General features: G+C 36.5%; 1 protein-coding gene across 4 annotated transcripts in view; it reads right to left on the bottom strand.

The window, feature by feature from the left end:
• Positions 1–209: 209 nt before the first annotated feature.
• STXBP4 (syntaxin binding protein 4) overlaps positions 210–23,190 on the bottom strand; it is a 101,427-nt gene continuing 78,446 nt past the window's right edge. For 3 of the 4 annotated variants that reach the window (XM_087886942.1, XM_087886941.1, XM_034412479.3), the window contains 2 exons: positions 12,219–12,276; positions 210–1,971 (listed from right to left, as the gene is read on the bottom strand). In XM_087886942.1, coding sequence (XP_087743068.1) covers positions 1,857–1,971; positions 12,219–12,276 — 173 coding nt within the window. In that variant the 3' untranslated portion in view covers positions 210–1,856. Of the gene's footprint in view, positions 1,972–5,428; positions 5,492–12,218; positions 12,277–23,190 lie in introns of all 4 variants that reach the window. The other variant, XM_087886943.1, reaches the window with a different exon arrangement.

Raw genomic sequence — 23,190 nt, 5'->3', positions numbered from 1 at the left:
AGGGAATGCAAGTACTGTACACTTTGGGAATAGATAAATTTCCCAATTTATAAATAACTTTTGATTGATTTTGGCTTGTTAAGCATGTGTTTTGGAATATGCCCCTTAGTCCACAGCTAGCAAGTTACTATAATCTGCTACAGTAAAATTTCCAGCTCTTATGATTACTAGTCATAGCTTTGAGAAGACTAAATACTTCAAACTTTAAAACCATGAAAGAAATATCATTTATTCATCTATTAAGATTGAATGCAATGACAATACAATGTCTCTCATTAGCTTATTATAATCATGTGCAAAAAGAAAAAGTGAAAAATTGGGAAGGCTTATAATATGGGAAATTAAAAAAAGGTAAATTTAGGCTAATTTTGTTATAAAATCTATTAAGAACATTACTAATACTTACAAACAGCTAAGGCACTATATTTTAAGACTACATATTCCATTTGCATTTGCCCACATAGTGAAATACATGTTGTAACTTATAAAAGAAAATAAGTCAAGGCTGGAAAATACTTTTGCTTTTTAACAGAACATAATCTGACGTCAGTAAAAAATGTGAAGCGACTGGAACTTATCTGACCAGCAATCAGTGGTGAGTTTCACGGATGTCATCACGGATGCTCTGTGCATGCACAGGCTCTGTGCATGCGCAGAAGCGCTGCGTGTGAGTGAAGCAAGCACACGAACCGGTAGTGAATGCAAGTGGAACTCACTACTGCCAGCAATACGATGCTAGGATAAAGAAGTACACTGGACATAGCGACCTACTTCTGAAGAACTATTAATAGGTTTTTAAAAAACCCAAACAACTCCAGATTGCTGAAATGTTACTATAGCTGAGCATAAGTTAAAACTGCTCTGCTAATTACTTATGTTTATGTATTGATAACTGTTTGGAAACGTATGGAAGTAAAGAGTTGCACAACAGATACATTATTAACTTGGTAGAGACATTAAGAAGACAGCCATGCTAGTCTATGGTGGCAAAGTGTCAGAAAGAGTCTGGTAGCATCTTTTTTGACTAATACATTTTATTAAACGCCATAAGCTTTGATGAGCTACAGCTTACTCTATCAGGTATATTTCCAGATCTAAGAGAACAAATAGTGCTGACTGGTTATCCAACTCCAGTGAAAATTCCTCAAAATATCCTAGGAAGTATATTTTTAAGTGACACCCCCCCACCCCTTCCAGTAAAAATGTAATAGCTAAGTAAATAACTGGAGAGTCAATGTAATGAAATGGTGAAGGCACAAGGCTAGAAATCTAGATTGTGAATTTTAGTCTTGCCTTAGGCACAAAGCCAGCGGGATGACTTTGGGCCAGTCTCTCTCAGAGAGAAGGCAAAAGCGAACCACTTCCAAAATCTTGCCAAAAAACCTTCAGGGACTTGTCCAAAGTGTCATCAGGATCAACGCTGACTCAAAGGCACCAAAACAAAGCCCCAAAATCAACAACTGTTTTTGTTACCTTTCTATACCCCCAAACTTTCTGACTCTAGTCTTTTAAATCTACCTCATGGTAGGACTAGCTTGAGGGACTCAGCACTATTGAATAAAGTACAATAGGAAACAATTCAGCTCTTGGGCCAGATATCATCTGTTACCAGCAATAATTATCAGGAATGCAAGAAGATATTTATGATTGATTTGCAAAGAATATGAATTTGTAATCGGAAGGACATAAACAATATTAAAATTAAGCTCTTGGAATATGAAACTGGTTCTTCTGTATAATACTGATCTTGTGAGGGCAATTGTTTATCCTGAAAATCTGTTGTACAATAACTAAGCTTTAATTCATTTCTGTTGATGAATAAACTGTTGAAAGCAGGTTATTTTTCATCTATGGTCTCAGGTTTGGGGATCCGGAAGTTCTCTGAAACCATCATCCTCGTTCCCTTCCAAGCATGACAAGGCAAGTACATTAGTGACAGGATGGATCCAGGATGTTGTCTGTGTCACATGGCTAGAAAACAAACCAACAACAATTATTCTGAGAGATCAGCTTCAAATCTTATCCACCAATAAAGTATGCCAGATGTTTTGAAAAAAGCTAGCCTAAAGTTGTGAAAAACTAACAGTGAAGTTCCTTGATACAGGGAGATAGATTTACTGAGTAATGATTCAATTGCTTTGCAAATTAAAAGGTGAAGAAGAATATGTATTTCAATATTGAGAAATATACATTTCAGGTTTTGTTTTAAAAAGCAAAATTATTTAAGGAGGAGGAATAGCCATGCAGATATTAGACAAAAATACATTTGAATAGTTCAGCTGAAAAAGGACAATCCATCATGGAAGCATCTTTTCCATCAGATAACATTTCAGAACTTTACACACTGAAAGTATAATCTCAGAAATTGGCCCAAGTGTTTTCTGACATGTGATTTATTCATAAATGTCAGTTTATTTTTATGAATAGTTATTTGAATGTTTTTAGGTTTAAATTTTACTCCAATAAAGAGAAATAAATTTTACTTTGCTCCTCAAAGAAATAAAATAGTATGATAGCCTCTCTCTGTGTGTTTGCCTAAGACATTTCTCCTAGCCCATGATTCTAAGTTAAATTTAGGCCACAATCTACCTGTTGGTGAACATGGCTAATTCCCATCTGCTCTTCCCAGCTATGATAAGAATAATGTTGAATAACTAATAGTGAATTAATTATTTATAAATCTTTATGTAGCCAATTGGTACCAATCACACAAAACACATATACACAAATGTCACAGCTGTCTGGTTGGCATTCTGAAAAAGAGAATTTTTACATTCACTCCATTTTTATTGAGCACTGATGCTAACTCGTCTTGTTTTTAACCAAAGTGCTTCATTTAATGTTCCATTTCTACTGAATCCACATATTTCTCATGTGTCAACTCTCACATCAATACAGCAATAAAGGAAGAATGCTCTCTTACAGTTTCATTCGTTTGAACGTTCACTCCTAGCATATTACCAACATTTGCACATATTAATTTTTTTCCATTTCTTCAGAAAGGGGTACAGAATTTAATCTACTTGCTTATAAATTGCAATGGTTCACTTCATTTTTCTTGTCAATCAAATGAATAATCCAGCTTGGTCTTTGATACCTAAATTTTCAGATCTGTGCTTCCTGTTGCATCACGTAATCTATGTGTAAATCATTAGCATTCTCAGAAGTCAACGTGGCATTGTTTACATACAACATTATGCATATTATTCATATCTACAATACACAATATTTGTTCTAAATATAACCAGATCTAAATCCATTTACCGTTCATCACTCAAGAAACCATCTATAAAGCCTACGAAGTGCTTCCAGCTGTTATAAAATGTTGTGCTTCTTGTAATCATGTGATTGCACTTTTGGCACTTGATAATCTGCCTCAGATTTATGACTAACTGCAGTGTCTCATAATCACATGACCTCTATTTTCCAAGCAAAAGATAACCATTCAGAAGAATGGGTTTACTTAATGACTGTCACAAAAAATGTTGTAAAAATGAATCCAGTGACGTGGATGCCTCAATTTAAAGCCAGATTTCCATTTCCAGTTGAGGGCTACCTGTAAATGGAGCCAAATCTGGCAAGAAAAAAGTAAATAGATTTGTACAATGTGATAAAAAAAATAAAAATAAAATCCAACAAGAACAATGACTTCAAAACTTCAAAGGTAATTGCAGAATGAAGTCAAAGAACATTCTGTTTTCTGCAACATCTATTTAGTCTTGTTTTTGCTAAATAGAATTCAGATATTTTTAGTTCAGAATAATTAGAGCTATTTAGTTTCTCCTAGTGTACATATTCTCAAATACTCTGATACTTTAGTCAGCAGTACAGTGTAATCACTTGCTTAATTATTAACATTTTGTACATTCAACAGTGGCTTTCCAGATATATTTAAGCTTCAGTGACCATTACTGCACAGGTTATTGGAGTTTTTATTTGGCTATTGTGGAGGAAAGGTAGCCTGTGCTGAGGAGGGGACTGGTATTACAAGGTCAAAGGTTAAATAAAAGCTCTTTCATTGTGGAAACATGGCAAAATGGGTACCAAAAAAAGCCAAATAGCATACCTGCCATTTCAGAAGACAGCTTATGTAGGATCTTTGGGTGATCTCTTCCTCAATTAAAATCTGACAAATTCTAGGTAGAGCTTGTAGTAAAACCTACTTACAAAGTCCCCAAGCAATATTATAGAAATAATATATTCTGATTTTAAGACAGATGGAAAAAAAAAAAGAATTATTTGCCACCAGTACCAAGTTTCTGCAGTATCTTTTTATCAGAGGTTAGTTTCTGTCACATCAAAGATAGAAGACTGAGTTAGGACAGAACTATATTTCTATTTAGTGCCTTTTCTGTTATGGCTCAACCCAGGATTAAGTTGACTTTTTGGAAAGCTCTTAAGAACTGGCTATTTTCCCAGGTCTCGATGTTAAGAGGATAGTTTAGTCCAGATGGGTTGGTTCCTAGTTTCTTTGATTGGCAAAGCATGCTTGTCCTTGCTTTTGGCTATTGCTTGTTTTGTATTGTTTCTAAATTTTGTTAGATAGCCAGTTACATTTGCAAGATGGGTAGACGTAAGAATAAAATAAAACTTTGTTTTTTTAATTGGATTAAAGCCAGGTAAGTTTTCCATTTTCTCTCCTTTCCATTTCTGCAACTGTGCATGAAAATATTTTCCTTTCTCACAACTATAAATAGGGTCTTGGCTTTTATTGTATAGAACTGACAAGGACGCTGTAGTTGCTTTCTTTATGGCTAATGTTTCCTCTCTGCTTCTCATCCTTTCATACAATATTGCATATTCTTATCATCCTTGCTCTTTTAAGCCTTCCATTAGCGAATACATTGATAAAATCCATCTTAAAGTGGGAGCAATCCACAAAAGCACTGAAAGAATAAAAATGGTCACTTCTTAAGGCACTGAACATTGTTTGTTTCCTTTATCCCGTTCCTTCAGATATTCTGCTCTAAACCCTGCATCTCCTTATCTGGGAGGGAATCCTTTTTCTGAAGTTTACCTTAATTCTTTCTCCACAAGTTTTCCTCAATCCCTTCTCTTCACTAGAGAGTTTCCAGAGCCCATTCAACCCCCCACCCTCACCAGTCTGCCATTCCTAATTGGCATGACACCTCTCATACTCTTTCTACCCCCATACATTCTTCTTAACCTGTGCTGGTGCCCTAGTTGATCTGCATGGTACCTCTTAGCTCCACAAACCCTTCTTAACCTGCCCTGCACCTCATGTGCCCTCCCCGATCCACACAGCATTTCTTGTGCATCCTGGGGCACTTTTCCCAACCCATGCCCCCTCCCCAAATCACATGCCATCTCTAGTGCACACTAACAGACCCCTCCCAACCCATAAGGCTCTGCTCGTGCATTCCTGTTTACCATTGATTCCCTCTGCCATCCGGAAGCAGTCATTTACCTACCTGCTGGCCTTGGACTTGGAACTTCCTGCTGGCTTCCCCACTGACTTTCTCCCTGCAAGCTTGCCACAAGCAAAATGGGGAATCAGGAAGGAATTCTAGGGAAGGAAGATAGAAAATGACAGGGAAGGAGGAAATAAGTGAACGAGGAAGAGGAAGGCACAGTGAGGAAGGAAGGAAGGAAGGAAAGAGGGAGGGGAGAAGGGAAGGAGGAAAGAAAGGAAGCAAAGAAGGATGGAAGAGAGGGAGGAAGTGTGGAAGGGAGGGAGGAAGAAAGAGGGAGGGAGCATTTTGGAGTTTTGCTTAGGTTACTGGTGGCTTAACTAGACGCATGGGGAAAAACAAGGATTTTTGAAGTGTCCTGAATTCCTGAAAATTCCAGTTTTGCACCAGCTTCAGACCTGTTTTCTAGACAGACATCATCATCTGTCTAGAAGCTGAATCAATTTATTTCTGACTGTGCTTCACTAGGTAGGAAATTGCATAAAAGCCAGTATTGTGCTAATGTTTCCTTTGTATTAAATTGCTGTAGTCCATTTTCATGTTGTTATGCCCATTTTTTTATTAGCAAGAATACTCAACCTGCCAGTCAAGCTCCTCCAAGCAGACGTTCTGAAAAACACAGCTGGGAACTAAATCATTATTTATACCTCAGGAATGGTAATAATCAGAAACAGCCCATTTACTGAGAAGCATGAGGCCAAGTCAGAATCTATACCTCTTAATTCAGGCCCAGCAGGTTTTTATCATAATCAAGAATTAGGGAAAAAATCTGGTGGCACCTGTTAAAAAGTATTTTATCAATTACAAATTGAAATGTGTTAAATCCATTGTGTTTGTTCAGACCTTCTGAAATAACCTAAAACCTCTTATGCTCAGTTATGCCGGCAAAGTTTCTTTGTTCCAAAATTGCTTCTCTGAAATTTCTATTGGAATGCCCTGAGAAGTTAAAATGCTCCATTATTACTTTATGCTTGTTGAGTTCTGATGTCTGACTTGTGACCATTAATTCTTTTGTGCAAATTCTAGGCTGCCTGACACAGAATCCAGAGGTGCATTGCTGGCAGACAATAGGAACAAGCCCAGATGTCTGCTTTGCTCTCACTTTTAGGGGCGCCAACAACTTTAGGATCTTCTTCCTCTAATGTGCTATACGCAATCATGCTTGTAAATTCTCTCCTATGTAGCCTTTCACTGTGTTACTCCACTGTCTTTCCCTCTCCACCTTTACCCCTTTGCAATGTATTTGTAAATTTAGAAATGAACTTGGTACAAAAGAACCATTAATGATGAATTTTGATAAGCAATTGGATGGTCCAGACTAAAAGCAAGCGTAAGAAACTGAGAATAACCCGCCCTTGATTTTATTAGTGTTAAGAGGGGATATATGGAAACGTAGACAGATGCTGTTATTACACTCTTTGAGGTAGGCCAGACCACGACAAACACCGCAGGGATTCCCAGGCATGCTAGTTCAAACTTTTGACTATGTCAATGCTTCTCCAAATACGTTTACTGATCCATTATCAGACAGACATGCATAAAATAATATAATAATTTACTGTACACCAAATAAAGAAAAATTTTAGAAAATACTGCACAAAAGACCCTATAATTACAACCATATCCCAAGTTCACCTGATTTTGTAAATATTTAAAAAAGAAAAGCTTTTAATATTAACCAAGCCTTTTCAAAATATCAGACAGATATTTTCTGATTAATCAAATATATAATTTAAAAACAAATATTGTTAACTCGCTTATCTCTGAAGTCCAATCTTTTATGCTTATGTTTTGTTTTATTATTGACAAGACCATGTTAAATTGTTCATCATAAACAATGTGTCTGCTACGCATGGATTCTAGAAGGTAGATGCCATTTACTTGTGCGAGTTTCAACCTTATTTTATGACAATTTGGAATTCTTTGGGATAAAGTGAAGGAGTGTCAATATTTTGGCACACCTGTCCATCCCGGTTTCATTATACATGAGAAGGAACAGGCTCTTCACACATTGCAGAGATTAGATGAAGAGACACAACACCTATTTTTCTCCAAAAAAGGCCTCAACTATTTACAGGTTATACAAACTATAATTTGAACTGTGGTTTCCAGGAATGCGTGTTAGTTCCAAAATATCATTCCTGGACTGCCAACAGTGGTAGGTCATATAAATCAAAGAGATGGAGCTTTCTTTTTTGGAAAAGCAATTTTTAAACAATGTATACAGATGTGAGCAATAGTATCTCTGAAAGAATACTAGGGACTTTGTAAGAGTTGCTGATTGATGGGGGACAAAAAAATCTGCCTATGATAATACAGTACATAAGTACAGCACAGTACATAAAGCTACAGTACTATTTTCTCTATTGCATGGTTTGTAAGATTATCTGGGAAGGCCATTCACTATTATGCATACTTGGGGTACAAAAATTACGTTTTTCATCAAGGAAAAGCCAACTTTTATATTCTACATCAATTGCGCGCATGATTCTGTACCTTTCCTCCTTTTGTTTGATATGTTTTAATAAAGGGAACGAATCCAAACTTTGCAAAGCAAAGCTTTACGCCATGCCTTACCCTATTTCTCTTTGGCTTTACACTTCAATCGCTTGTCTTTGCAGAAATGTGCTTTAATATTAATTTTTAAAAAGCTGCAAAACACAGGATTGAGCATAATCATCACAGAATGTGTAAACTTTCACTTATGCTTCAGCTGCATCATATCAGGCATAAGCAATCAACTTTAAAACGATTTAATATCATTCAATTTAAGCAATACAGTCCTTATCCTCGATGTTCTTGGGAATGAAGAAGAAGGTTAGGAAAGAATGTACAGTGGTACCTTGTTACTTGTTGGTAATGCGTTCCAGAAGATGCAACGAATATTAAAACTGATGGGTACCGAGAAAATCACATAATTTATCAGGTGACTCACTATTTCAGCCAGAAGAAATAGCAAGTCACAAAGCAGCTGATGTCAGCAAGTTCTTCCTTGCATGTTGACTATTGGGAGAAGGGCGAGTGCTGGGACAAGATTTCTGCTTCAAAATGTGTCAAATATTGAATTTGAAATGTTTTGAAGCAGTCAAGTACTCAGGTATGACTGTACTTGATCTACATTTTTTGAACTGATCTAACTCTTCCACTTTTCAGGCTAATAATGAATATTAGAAGCCAGTTATCATTCAGTATGTGCTACTTGCAATTATGCACATGCTGTTCTTGGTTCCATAATTATACACAAAACTGCACACAGGCACTGTAAAGAAAAACTGGATTGAAAAATATGTGAGTTTTTATGAGCTGTTCCTTTTTAAAGTGTAGTATTGTAGAAAACGGGCAGAATGGAATTATAACTAAATATGCGGGAAATTGCTATGCACCAAAAGAAGGCTGATTCAGTGACTGCAGTAGAAAAATTAGGCAAGTTCTTTTTTTAAAAAAAATTAGACTTATATACCACCTTACAGTGCTTTACAGCCCTCTCTAAGTGGTTTACAAAGTTGACATCTTGCCCCCAACAATCTGGGTCCTCATTTTACCAACCTCGGAAGGATGGAAGGCTGAGTCAACCTTGAACCTGGTGAGATTCGATCTGCCAAATTGCACTCAGCAGAAGTAGCCTGCAGTACTGCATTCTAACAACTGTGCCACCACGGCTCTTAGTAACAGTTTCATTATGTTAGCCCATACTGATATTGCATTGGACTAATGGGAAACTCCAATGGGAAAATCTATAAGGATGGTTTTTTTAAAAATGTTTGTCTTACTGAATAAAATCTGTGCAAATCATTACTTGCTTTGTAGTATCCATTCATTCTAAGAGATCCTGTGCAAGAAAGCTCACAGTGAATTATGCGGCAGTCTCCTATAGCTCAAGCATGACTATAGGATCATATATTATTTTATATGCCAGTTTTAGCAAATAATGCAGATTAAAGTTCTAACAGAACATTAACAGAGATTGGGCAATCTATACAAAAGTTTGGCATCTCAGATTAAGTAAGTAACTCTTAGGACATTATATTTCATAAAACACCTAATAGATTATGCTGTATACTTTTGTTTTAGAACTTATTTCTATATTAATAGACAGAAACATGTTCTTTTCCAACACAAACATAAACCAGCCTGTAATAAGAGATCACCAGCGTATTCCAGAAGTGTAGGTTTGTTTAGTGAAACTAAAAGAACATTCCAGAAGGTGTCTTAACAACACTGTCAAGAAAATAACATGGCTGTCCCTGTGTGGTCAGCATGAGTCAATTCCAAATCTGAAGAAGAGTTGATTTTACTATTCCAGTTTAAAAATAAATGTAAAGCATTTATTGCATTCCTTGTTATTCAAACTTACGGATTCAAATTATCTGCTGAGTTAATAATACCCTTGCATTTACTAGTCTCTTCCCTACAACAATGAAATCTAATTTAACCCATCACCTTCAGTTGAAATGCAATTGAGAGAATAGCCCCGAGCTATAAACTGAAGGATACAAGCACAGTAGATTAAAAGTTAGAATGATATGGGGAATTATAATTACCATGACAACCAAGACATGTTCCTAATTTTGTACATTGGAAACAGAACAGTAGGAAATAATTTTAAGACCCTCATAACTGCAGCTTTGGTATTTCAAATACCAAAGAGTGAGAGAAGAGACTGAAATTTACTTCTTCCACTAATTTTTCTTTGTATAATATACACATGTTAAACTAAAGCCTGAATGGGACCATCTGATTAAAAATACTTTTGAGACCCTTCTTTTCTAAGGACAGGATATCTTTTTATAACATGACAGCAATTTTTGGTTGTGGTCTGGATAACTGACTGGCCCTGAGAGGTGACTGCTGATCATGCCTGTCTATGGATCCTTCCATACATCCTGTTCGCCATAGCGCGAGGACACCAATTAACAGTTTGTGAAGGACATGTTTTCACAAAGGCATTTTCATCTTGTCATTAACTCTTTGCTGAGGCAGGCAGAAGCCAGTCTAAAATGTTCTTTTCTTAAAAATAGTGTTCCTCCTGCTACCATATTTGGCAGAAGTCCTCCCAGGGAGTATTCTAGTATATGTGAAGGAGAACTCTCTGAAGTTTGAATATCTACTGAGATCCAATTTGCTTACTGAGGATCACCCCTCTCATTTGGTTTTCTCTTTTGGTTAAATCTACCTCTCTGTCTTCCTCTCTCTCTATATATATATTTAAAATTGTAAATAAACCTCCAATCTAAAAAATGTTCAGGTATGTAGAAGCGACCATGCAAAACAATATCAAAACTACCTAATGAATGACATGTAATGAAGTGCCAACTCCTTTTTTTCTAGTTATCTTATTGGAAGTTCTGGCTATTGTTTATTTTGATATTGTTTAGTACTAGGAGAGTTAAAGCCTCTTTTATTTAGCAGTGGACAGTTCTGATAAAAGAGAAACAAACTATTTCTATTCATATCCCAGGAACAGCTAAATATATACAAGCTGTAGGTGAAGCAAATAACACCAAAAGGGCAATATTAGGAATAATTCCAAGCTATATGTGCCATGTGGCCTCAATGTTCTGGCTCTTCTATAACATAAAAATGCACTGTATGTTCTAATCTAAAGAAAATTTGCCAAATTCTCTTTGGGATTAGCTAACTGAAATTTTGATTTTTACTCATTAAAACTGTGTTGTATAAATGGAAAGGCTGTGTCACTGCTTTTAAGGTGCTAAGTGTATATTTATTATGTATATAATTTTAAAGAAATTATTTAAGTTTTTGAAAGCTTTTGGCAGTCCTGTTTCCTGTTTCAGTCCATTAAATTTGTTTTAAGAGTGCTTCTGTCTGCAAAATTCTTTCAGGACTGTCTATTCCAAAGGAAGCTTAATAAGAGAATCTGTTAATTACCAGAGATTTAAATGACAAATGAGAAAATGGATCGATATTAATTTAAAGGAGAGGAGAGGAGAAGAGAGGAGAGGAAAGAGGACTGGAGAGATTACCATCCTTCCTGAGGATTAGTAACCTATTTTAGACTTCTGCAAAAATATATCTCTCAGTATCATTCAGTCTTGGAGGAAATCTTTAAAAGTCATTTGTTTGAATTGAGTGAGATGAAATTTCACACATTCATTTTGTTTCAGTGATAAAAGTTTGCTGTTGATAAATGTATAACACCTTTTGAGTGATGACATGACATTGATTAATACAAAGAACAAACACACAACTCATCTGGCACCAAACTCACCCCCCCCCCCAGCCCTAACACCACACACACATTATGAAGGAGGTGTAGGACAGAAAGAAGAAATAGTTCCCGTATTTTTATAGAAACAAAATGTTAAAAAGCAGAGTAACCTTTACTGACCAGCCTCTAAACTGCATTCTGAGAAGAGTTTTTAATTCAATGGAAAAAAAGCTGATCTGCTTCAGTGCATGGGTGTGCTGTGAGAGTCCATGTTAAACTCAGATAAATTAATGATTAATAGATTAGCAGCAGCAACATAACTATTTATAAAGGCATGGAAACCATTTCTGAACATGGGTTATATGTTTACATCTCTTTTATGGGAATCTTAATTTGCTTACAATCAACATCAAATGTGTATCACTTTGAGGTAGCAAGATGGCTTCGTCTAACACTGAACAAGAAAAATCTCATCTCCTCATATATCAGCTAGAGCATATTTCTATGCTTTTACTAGCATAGTGATCGTATTCCTTAGTGGCCATATGCATCCAAGATTATAAACCTTTATTTTATTTATCTATTTTATAACTGCCTTCTGAATGTGATGTACTTACTTGATGAAGTATTTGATTCCATCTGCTGTATACGCCTTTTCCCACCCATAAGGCAGACCTAAGTCAAGGGGGAGGAGACATGAATGAAAACAAAATGGAATGAATCACTCTCAATACCACAAATTTCAGATTCAGACGTATTTATATACACAGCAAACTATTCGTTTCAAGGCAAACAATATTTTGCTAAGCGCAAAAAGAAGAAATAATCAGCATGAAAACTTAAAGGCAGATGATAAAAGTCTTTATATCAACACATTCATCCTTACTTCCTACAAGTAATGTGCTCTGAACATCCTGGTTATGATGGGAGCTATCCTTCTACACCATTAGTTTTAAATGTATGGTAGGAACATGTCCTAAGACCCAATTCTGAAAGACCCGTTACTTTCAAAGAGGACAAGTTCCCAGACTCTCTAAGAGAGTCTCCCTTGATTTCACTTCTGTTGCAACTGTTCATTTTTGCCTTCTTACTTTGGGCCCAATGCAGAAGGAAAGAGAAATGGAAACAGAAACTTCTCCACTATGTTTCTGGTCCCAACTGCTTGCTTGCTTCTTCACTCAGAAAATGTAGGCAAACAAGCATTGGCAACAACAAGGAGCCGAAACAGAGAACTCACGGCTGGAAAAGTTCTAGTAGTAAATTGTAGGTGCTTGATTGTGCCAACCCTGTGACTTAATTTCTTGAGGTTAAAATGTTAGATGTGAAACCCCTCCTGGTGGTTTTATTTATTTATTTATTTACTAGTTCAATTTATATGCCGCCCTTCTCCGGAGACTCAGGGCGGCTTACAATGCGTTAAGCAATAGCCTTCATACTTTTGTATATATCTGCTTAGTAGGGCTTTCGGCCCCCCCAAGCAGTGTTCTTTTTTATACAAAGTCAGCTTATTGCTCCCACAATCCGGGTCCTCATTTTTTATCTATACTGTCTAATTTCCTCCTCCGCTAAATGTGAATTTCCTTCAAAAGTCAGGAAATTGTTCTTCATGCAGATTTCATGGGTTTACATGCTTTGTCTGAGGTATACAACCGAGACCTTGACTTCTTGTGAGCTTGCTATTCATTTTGTAAAGTACAAACTAGACAAGTGGCAATCTATATAATACTTGTTGATAGAAAATAAAGTTTTTCCACTTGGTTAAGCTTTTAATTAAGCTTTTCAGAGCCCCTTTCTGCTACAAGCTTTGGTAGGCAGATAGTTTCTGAAGCATATAAAGCTGAAGAGTTGCAAGTGCACAAACTAATTTATAGATCTCTGGCCTAATGCCAATTTGAAAAGAAATCCCACCAAAATCTATTTCAGCCTTGATTGCATTTCTGTCCGGAGAAAGAGTTTGATTTCACTGGACATTTGCCATAAACAGCCTACTAATTCAAGTGTTTTCCAGGAAATTTCCTCAGCGAAAATGTGTTACAAATAGCAACTTACCAACATACCCAGCAAGTAGTGATGATTCTAAAATCCATGGGATGAAATAATCATGCAAGTGTGTAAGTCACAAGCTGTTGCACAATTATGTCAAATAATTAAAACCTTATTTTTCCTTAAAACCTTCTTTTTCCAGCAAGTCGGGCTGGCCTAACACTTTTTTATATGTTTTTAATTGTTTGTTATTGTTTTTAATCATGGGGCCAAATTTATATATATCTTTTTAATTGTATTTTAATGTTTGTAGTTTATGCTTTTACTTGGCTGTTCACCGCCCTGAGTCCTCAGGGAGAAGGGCAGTATACAAATTTATAAATAAATAAATAAATAAATAAATAAATAAATAAATAAATAAATAAATAAGTAAGTAAGTAAGTAAGTAAGTAAGTAAGTAAGTAAGTAAGTAAATAAATAAATAAATAAATGTCATTGTCATCATTTGCCCATCTAGTCTCCTGTAAAAATGCCCATGTGCTTAAATAAAATGTAGGAGTATCCTAGCCTATAAATTTTTACACCTTGTCTCTAAGCAATGTAGTCACTGACATGATTAATAGCAAGCAAGCAAGCAAGCAAGCAAGCAAGCAAGCAAGCAAGCAAGCAAGCAAGCAAGCAAGCAAGCAAGGTTTTGGTTCACAGTGTGAAAGTTAAAAGTCAAGCACTAGAGCTAGACGAGGATGGTTGAAACCATCAAGCTCTGTCTCTATGAAGTGTTGTCATTAGATATTTCAATGCCAGTGGCAGTTTTTATAGAAAAGTATTCGGAACTGGAAGTCAGAGTCAAACAAGTCATCAGTTCGGAGTCATTGCATTGCCACAAGAGACCCAAGTCTAACCCCCTGTGAAATCTGTTGACCCATAACTAGAGCCAATTTAGCTTTGACGGTTAGTTGACTAGAGTCTTGCACTGAGGTAGCAATAATAAACTCTTTTGTCTTTGAACGCAATGAATGTTTCTGGTTATTTGCGCCTGACAGTTCTGCAGAAGGCCATTCTCTGCAAAACATTCTTTGCGAGGGTATTTCGTAGTCAGGCAAATTAAGAAGAGTTGCTATCCTCTTGCCTCAGTAATATTCAATGCCTAAGATTTACAATCCTTTATATACTTACTCAGAAGTGAAGTATTTTGCTCACATTGGTCAAAATTTAGTGAACACATTGATGAAGATGATGCCATTAACTTATTGGTTAATTCCTAGTCAATTTTTTTCCCTTGCATTTTCAGCAATGACCCCATTAGGACTGATACCAAAGCCCTTAAACTTTGGTCTTTCTAAACTTCATTTTAGTTGGATTTTACTCTTGATTGTTCAAAGTTTTCAGAGAACACATACTGATGAGAAGTCAAGTATATTAAATAAACTGGATGAAAGAACAAAAGCAAATAAACCTAGGCTATAAATTAATGATTGAAATATGAAGATCACTTGCTAATTGGATTGTTACTTTTTCACCACATTAGGAGTTTATTTCACCCATGGATATTTTTCATTGTTTGCTAAGAGAAAGCAGCCACATTCCTTTGGGTGACCTTAAAAAAAAAACAAGAATAGTTTCTGAAATACATCTTTCCTCTTTCTGATGATTTGTCCTTGCAGTTGTGCAGCATGTGCATATTTGGAAGAAAGGTGTTCTGAGACTTATACAGTATTTTCAAATTGTACAATGCAATGAAGAGGCCTCAAACAACTAGAGTAAATGCCCCTCAATTCTCTACAAGGGAAAGGGAATTTTGAGACAGCTGGTTTGGGCAGATGCTCAGTTATATTAGTGTGAAAGTGTTCCCTGTAGGTTAAAAAAATCAGAAAGACACAGACATAAAAGACTTGCAGACACCCAGAAGTGAGTGATATGGAAGTTACATTTTATATAGAGCCAAATTATTTATTAAATAATTTTAGATAGCCAATCAAATCATACACAGTGATTCTGGGCAGCATACAACATTCAAGATCAACAATATAAAAAATCCAGAAACTTTAACCCTGTGGCAGCAATCTGAATCAACTTGGTGTCCTCAGGCCTTATGAAAAACCATGTCTTCAGGGCCTTCTGGCAAAGTAGCAAGGAGGGAGACAATCTTATTTCCAGGGGGCTGATGCAGTGGTGGGTTGCTACCTGTTTTCCCTGGTTTGGGCGAGCCGGTAGTGGCGATGGTGAGGTGAGAGCGAACCGGTTTGCTCCAGCTGTCAGTTGGGCCCTCCCGCCCGCCCCTGTGCTATAACTACCTATATTTGTTTGTTTTTAGCCCAGCTGATAGGTGTGGCAGAGCGGACTGCCACGCCTCAGCTGTTCTGAAATGGAATGCGCTTACGTGGAGTGCAAATCGCGCACAAATCACGTGCACGAAGCGAACTGATGGTAACACCAGTTGAAACCCATCACTGGGCTGATGTTCCAAAGGGAGACAGCCACCACATAGGTCTTTTTTCTAGGTATCATCAGATGTACTTAGTAGATGGGACCTATAACATGTCCTGTCTTCCTGCTCTGGTAGGCCCCAATACAGGTAGTCCTTGACTTATGACCACACTTGAGCCCAAACTTTCTGTTGCTAAGTGAAACAGTTGTTGAGTTTTGCCCCACTTTACAACCTTTTTTTGCTACAGTTAAGTGAATCACTGCAATTGTTACATTAGTAACATGGTTAAGTGAATCTAGCTTCCTTGTTGACTTTGCTTGTCATAAGAGGTTACAAAAAGTGATCACATGACCCCAGGACACTGCAACTGTCATGAATATGAGTCAGTTGCCCAATGTCTGAATTTTAAACATGTGACCATGGGGATGCTGCAACAGTCGTAAGTGTGAAAAACGGTCGTAAGTCACTTTTCTCAGTGCACTAAATGAACTGTTGTAAGTCGAGGACTACCTGTACTCTAATCAATCTTTAATATCAATTTAAAAGAATTAGCCTAAAAAAAGCCATTCTTCACAGCTGGGAGACATGTAACACTACTACTAAGACCCACACAATGATTAGAGGTAGTCTTAGGTTCCTATTACTGTTGGCCTCCATTTCTGGAACAAGAGTTAGTATAAATATTTTTATTGGCATTAGGGTGAAATTACAATTATTTTAAGTATGCCTTGAGATTTATTCCAACAATTAGCATGATATTATTAGATGTTTTTATGATTTGTGGCAATTGCACATTTATTTTCTGATTGAGAATTTATTAGTTATTGTGACACCGTAAAGCTAGGCTTAGGATCAAGATACCAAGTGGTGTATGCTATAACTGAGTTTGAGGGATAGCATAAGTGTGTTTTTCTGGTTAGTAGTTGTATATTACAGTTATTTTTGTGCTGGTATAGTGGTTAAGGTAAATATTTGATATTGGCATATGGGTGAGATTTGGATTAGGTTTTCTTGGGATTAATGGTCAAATTTATTTGAGACTTCACATTAGGGTGATTTTATGGTTAGCAATAAACTTGGATAATTTTTTTAACCTCTTCAAACAACTTTTTTCTCTTGGTTAGGACCCAGTCTAGGAGAACAGATCACCATGTCTCTTCCTCATCCTTCTGGAAAATGAAACAGCAGGATCACTGAGGAATTTTGGGGAACTTCCATTCTTCGTCAGGTTACTTCCCATCATTAATATGTTTCTTTTCCCTGAAATTTGGCTACCTGGTTCAAGAAGAGATTATCCTTAGGTATGCCTGACTGGCAGTGTATAGCAAAGAATAGTATCACTGTAGTCACCATTTTTTTGAATTCCTACCCAAACACTCTTGACTGAACAATTTTTTAAATATAATTTTTTTTTATTACAATAGTAAAACTAATACAAACCAAATAAACTTAGAGGGGGGAAAAATAAAAAGTGTAGGAAAAACAAAAAGAGAGAAGAAAAAGAAAAGAAAAATATATAGGAGTGACCATCATAACAAGCATAAACAAATTTAGTAACTCTTCTCCCATAAGTTTACAAACAGATGTCTCTTCAGCCCTTATCCTTTATCTATAAGCAAATCAATTGGTATCAGCAAGAAAGCCCATAAAGGGTTGCCAGAACTTTGCAAAAGAAAACTTAATTAATTTATTTTAAGATTTTAAAGTAAGATTTATTTTAATCTTGATCTGGTAAATCAACTTTATATTCCTTTCTGTCTTTAATTCAATTACAAACTATCAAAGGATTTGATTTCTCCTTAATTCTTTTTTATTCTATCACAGATTTCCTCAAGACTTTATCATGCTTCTTTTGTAGATCCTATAAGAAAACATTTTCTAGGTAATTCTCTTGGTTTATCATTTGCATTTTCCCTTTTAATTTTTAAGGTCTCAGCCAGTTTCTTTTGCTTATCTAGTGTCCTTTTCCAAATAATTCTCTTGGCCTGTTATTTGTAGTTTCACTTTCAATATTTTATCCTGTCAAATAAAATACTGAATCAATCATCCCTTTATTAACATCTCTTGAATACACTCTATCCCTAGAAGCAGGCATCATTACTGACAGCAGTGATGTTTTAGATATTAATTTCTGGCTCCATTGTTAAAACGTATCTTTTAAGGTTTCTGATAACATTTTTGTCATTTTGTAAGTCCCAGTCCCCATAAAATACTGACATCAAGAACAGGCTTATGGTCTTTTCTTTCTTCTGTTTATAATCTTTAGTCCCCTCTGGTGTCCAGTTTCTAAAATCATAAAGCAACTTATCTTTGATATGACTTACAATAGCCAGGATAGCCAAAATAAGTCTATTTCCCACAAGAAACTATTTATTTTTTATAATTAATTCCAAAGTCTTATGGCAAAAGTCAACATCATTCCAAATTTATCTGGACCCTTAATCTATTCATAACATTCTTAGATCAAAATCTTATTTAGCTTTTTCCTGTTTATTTCTATTTTTTTAAGCTTGTAACTACTTTTTCTTTTGTTCAGAGTTCAAGATAAACTCACCCAGTGACTTTTCAAACTTTTCATTCTGAAGGTTGTTAAGAGGTTTACAGTGATTATTAGGCAATTTCTGAAGGAGATTAGAAAGGGTGGCTTGCAAGCTTAGTGGCCTTAAACTTAAAGGCTCCATCTCGGTTATGAGAAGATGGCCAATCCCATTATCTTCTGGTGTTCAGACTGCAGAAAGCTACTGTTCTGCAGTCTACTCGCACATGTGAGTGATCTCTCATCCTCTCCATTTCAGTTCACCAAAACCTCCCCCAGAAGTCCACTCTTAATTGGACTATTGTCATCTTCACAGAAGAAAACAAACATGGCACATCCCCTGCAGGTCACAAGAATAGCCCTCTCATCTTTGTGTTCCTTTGATGAACAACGATGAAAAATATTCCTCCTGCTTGACCTTTTCTGCTGAAGTCCTATTTGACAGCTCTGTGAGTTTACTCTATGGGGAACTGTCTTCCTTATATGCTCCCCAAAGATACCTCAGCCACATCAGAAGCTGTCACAGATAATAGGCAATTTGCAGCAAACAACAGCACAATGTAGAAACTGTAACCCTCTGACTCCTAGGCACTTCTGCTTTTTCCCTGTCCTCCGTTGAATTCCCTGCTAAACTTCTCTTTGCTCCCTTGGCGATTCTAATCTCTGAGGTCAGATTTCTTTCTCTGTCCACCTCAAACAATGTGTTTCTTTGTGAAGCCCTTGCAGGTATAACAATACTAAAAATCAATGCTCTGTCTTCCCTGAGTAGAGATGCAGAAACATGGGTTATCACTTAGACATAAACTGCCATCTTCTTCTAGCCAACAGGATCAGAAAGAGAAGAAACAATGCAGCATCTGTTGCTCAATGCTAAATTTGCTTATGTAGCAGTGTTAGTCCAAAATATTTTTTTAGATTGCAACTTACAAAATTATTAGATAGCATAAGGAAGCCAGTAATGACTCCATGCAATTATTGATGGAAGTAACAGAAATCTTGGGGTCATTCAAACTTCGAAATGCATTTTTAAATTGGACTGAATGAAAACCAGTCCTCATCATTCCAAATCAAAATAAAGTGAACTTGACGGAATACATTGGATAAAATGGTTAGTTCTTCTAAATATTGTTCATTATGACAAGGCATGAGAAGTTTTACAAAATGTGTGCCTTCATTTTACATACTCCTCCGTTCCTTAATCTGTTTCTGCTCGCAAATAAGTATATTTTTTCATCTTAATAAGATTCTGCTAAAGGAACATTCCTATTTTTTCCCCTGCATTGCAGATTCCAGCACAAACAATTAGAACTAATTTGTCATTGTTGCTGATTGAGATAAAATGGCACTTCACCAATGAAGAACAGCATAAAGCATGTCCAATCTGGCACAATGTTATGTCAATACAAGATGTGCTCACAACAGATCTACACTGGGAATTAGCACTGAATTAAAGGTCAGGGAGTGGTTTATGTTCACTCATCTACTGAACTCCATCCATTTCAAAACTGAGCAAAGATAGTATGAATATGCATTAGCAACGGAGAATTTCTATTTAGAGAAAAACAAAACTCATTCCTGCTTGCCATTAGCCTCACAACACATGGGAGTACAGCTTGCCAGCTACAAATGAGGAACTGTAGTTGGGAAAAACTCATAAGTGATCATTTAAAATGTGCATGAAGACTGTTCCTTTACTTATTCGGGTGACATTTTAAAATATGGCAAGTTGAAGCTTTCAAAATCTAATTAGAAAATCATCTTTATAGAAAGAAACTAATATAACTCTGTCAGACCAAAGACTCTCACTATTTCAAATCAAAGAAATCTTCATGGATCTGGATGGTTATTAAACTCAAAATGGAAAAACCCAGCTGTGACTAATTTTTAATCCAAGCAGGAGTTTAATGCTAGAAGAAATGAGCACACAGCACTGAACAAAGCAATAAAACACCTTTGCATGCTTTGCTGAAGGCAATCAAACATGAACAATTGTTTTACTCAGTAAACTGAAGCCAACTGAGCTTATAGGCTGAAGATGAGCTTGTAATACAGCAGTCTGAATACACTTTTCAGTGAAGAGAACACCAATTAGGACTATTGGATTCCATTGTTTATTTTTTTCTTTTCCTTTTTGAAGAAAATTCTAAATTCTTTGCCCATGTGTTCCAATAGTGTATAACAAAACTATGGGGAAAAGGGGGCACCGTCCTCTGGCTGTTTCTCAAGCACTCATTTTCCAACTTTGAATGTCATAATCCTAATTATATTATAGATAGTCCTTCATTTATGCCCATTTGAAGTTATAATGGCACTGAAAAAGGTTACTTACAACTGGTACTCACAATTACAACCATCATAGTTTGTCTGTGATCACGTGGTCAAAATTTAGGTGCTTGGCAACCAGCAGGTATTTTCACAATTATAGTAACCTGGGATCACATGGTCATTATTTGCAACATTCTGAGGAGGGCTTCCAACAAGCAAAATCAATGGGAAAAGCTGGATTTCCTTAACAGCTGTTTAATGACCGCAGCAAAAAAAGTCTTAAAATTGAGTGTGACTCACTTAATTTATTTATTGTTTTATTTATTTATTGGTAAAATTTATATGCCGCCCTTCTCCGGAGACTCAGGTCGGCTTACAATGCGTTAAGCAATAGCCTTCATACTTTTGTATATACCTGCTTAGTAGGGCTTTCGCCCCCCCCCCCCCAAGCGGTGTTCTTTTTTATACAATGTCAGCTTATTGCCCCCACAATCTGGGTCCTCATTTTACCTACCTCGAAAGGATGGAAGGCTGAGTCAACCTTGAGCCTGGTGAGATTTGAACTTGCAGTAATTGCAGGCAGCTGGTGCTACTTAACAGCACTTTAGTCTGCTGTGCCACCAAGGCTCTTTAATGAGTCTGTAGAGGTTCTCAGTCATCCAGGTCATGGTGGTCCCAAACGTGCTTTTTCAGGAGGCAAACTGGACTTTGTTTTTTCCTTTTGAAGACCCCACTATCCTGTTAGAGCTGAAGAAGCTTCTTGGATGAGAAATGAAACGTCTTCAAAAGAAAAAACAAGAAAGTCCAGTTGCCTCCTGAAAAAGCACCTTTAGGTCATTTAACAATCACATCACTTAGTGGCGGAAATTCCAGTTCCAATTTTGATTGTAAGTCAAGGACTACCTATAAAGGTGATGGATCACAGATCTTCGCGGAACCAACTGTTTTAATGATTAAAAAAATCCTTTGATGGAACAAGCCAGGGTTCAATTTACAAACACTTAGGAAATAAGGGGTAGTTTGGACTTAATTTGATAGATGAGGAAGCAATTCCATTTGAAATAATCCTGCATGAAGAGTTAGAAAACCATAAGGTCATTTAATTTATTAATAAGAAAATGTATGTCAAAGTTGTGTCAACAGTTTCTACTGGACCATTGAAAGCCCTTTCTACATTTAGTGAGCCCACTACTGCTGATTTCAGTTTTTTTTTAAAAGTGTATATTTAAAATATCAATGTAATATTAGAAACTTGCCCCTTTATTATATTGGATTGTGAAAGTTGGGACAATTAAATGTAATATCATCTGTAGTATAAATGCTAGAAGATACTGTCAACATTTTGGCATTAATATTTAACAGAGACATTGGATGACAGCTTGAACAATCAGCACAATTTTTATCAGTCTTTAAAATCATCATCATATAGGATTCCTGTTTAAAAAGATTTGTTTAAAAACTTTATTTTAAAACATGTTATAATAAATCCTTATATAGCTAGCAAGGGCCATTGATAGCTGTATTAGGACAGAAACTGTCCTAGAAGTTCTAGTTTCTAGATCAAAGTTGCAGTCAGCACTAACTAGGACTGTTGGGCCTGAAATCTATAGGAAAAATTACAGTTCTGTTAAATGATGAGGGCAAAACACCAGTTTTTTCTCCCATATTTATAACATATACTTTTAATATATCCAGTGGTATCAAATTTTCTGCCCAGCGTTTGTGACATATCACAGTTTCTTCCTGTACCTAAAGATTTATTTGATAAGACTCCTATCCAAATGGTAGATCATTGGATAAGCATAAAGTACCTTTTCCTTCAATAAGTACTCTTGAAAACTTTTAGCAATTTTGCCTTTCATTGTTGTAGATCTCATAAACGAACTAGGAATTAGTATATGGAATGACAGATACAAAAACCATGGCATTCCATTTGTACCAGATGAGTTTAAGAATGACAAAAACTGATGCTTGCTACCCAGAATATAATATACCGTATTTTCCGGCGTATAAGACGACTTTTTAACCCAGGAAAATCATCTCAAAAATCGGGGGTCGTCTTATACGCCGGGTATCTGAATCTGAGTTGCTGGCGCTGACCGATGACACTTTGGGAGCGCCGGCAACATTGAGGGGAAGCTGTACTCCGAATTAGTTCCAACCTACAGGAGGTGCCAGGCAGTGCGCGGCCCACGAGAAAGGAACGCGTCCCCACTCTACCCCGGAATTCGGGTCACCTTCCTTCCTTTCCCAGCAGTCCACGGTGAAAGCGGCGCCGCGGTCAACCTGGGCCAGCGCCTTGCACACCTGGCTCTGCGTCTCCATTATGAGAAGCTCCATGCGACTTCGCATGTCTCCGCCCCAGTCGCGCAGCTCT

This window comes from Pantherophis guttatus, chromosome 2, assembly GCF_059756535.1.
Source record: "Pantherophis guttatus breed Tessera chromosome 2, ASM5975653v1, whole genome shotgun sequence".
Lineage (NCBI taxonomy): Eukaryota > Metazoa > Chordata > Lepidosauria > Squamata > Colubridae > Pantherophis > Pantherophis guttatus.
The sequence above is the reverse complement of the archived record's forward strand: the minus strand, read 5'-3'. Positions and strand labels throughout refer to the sequence as shown.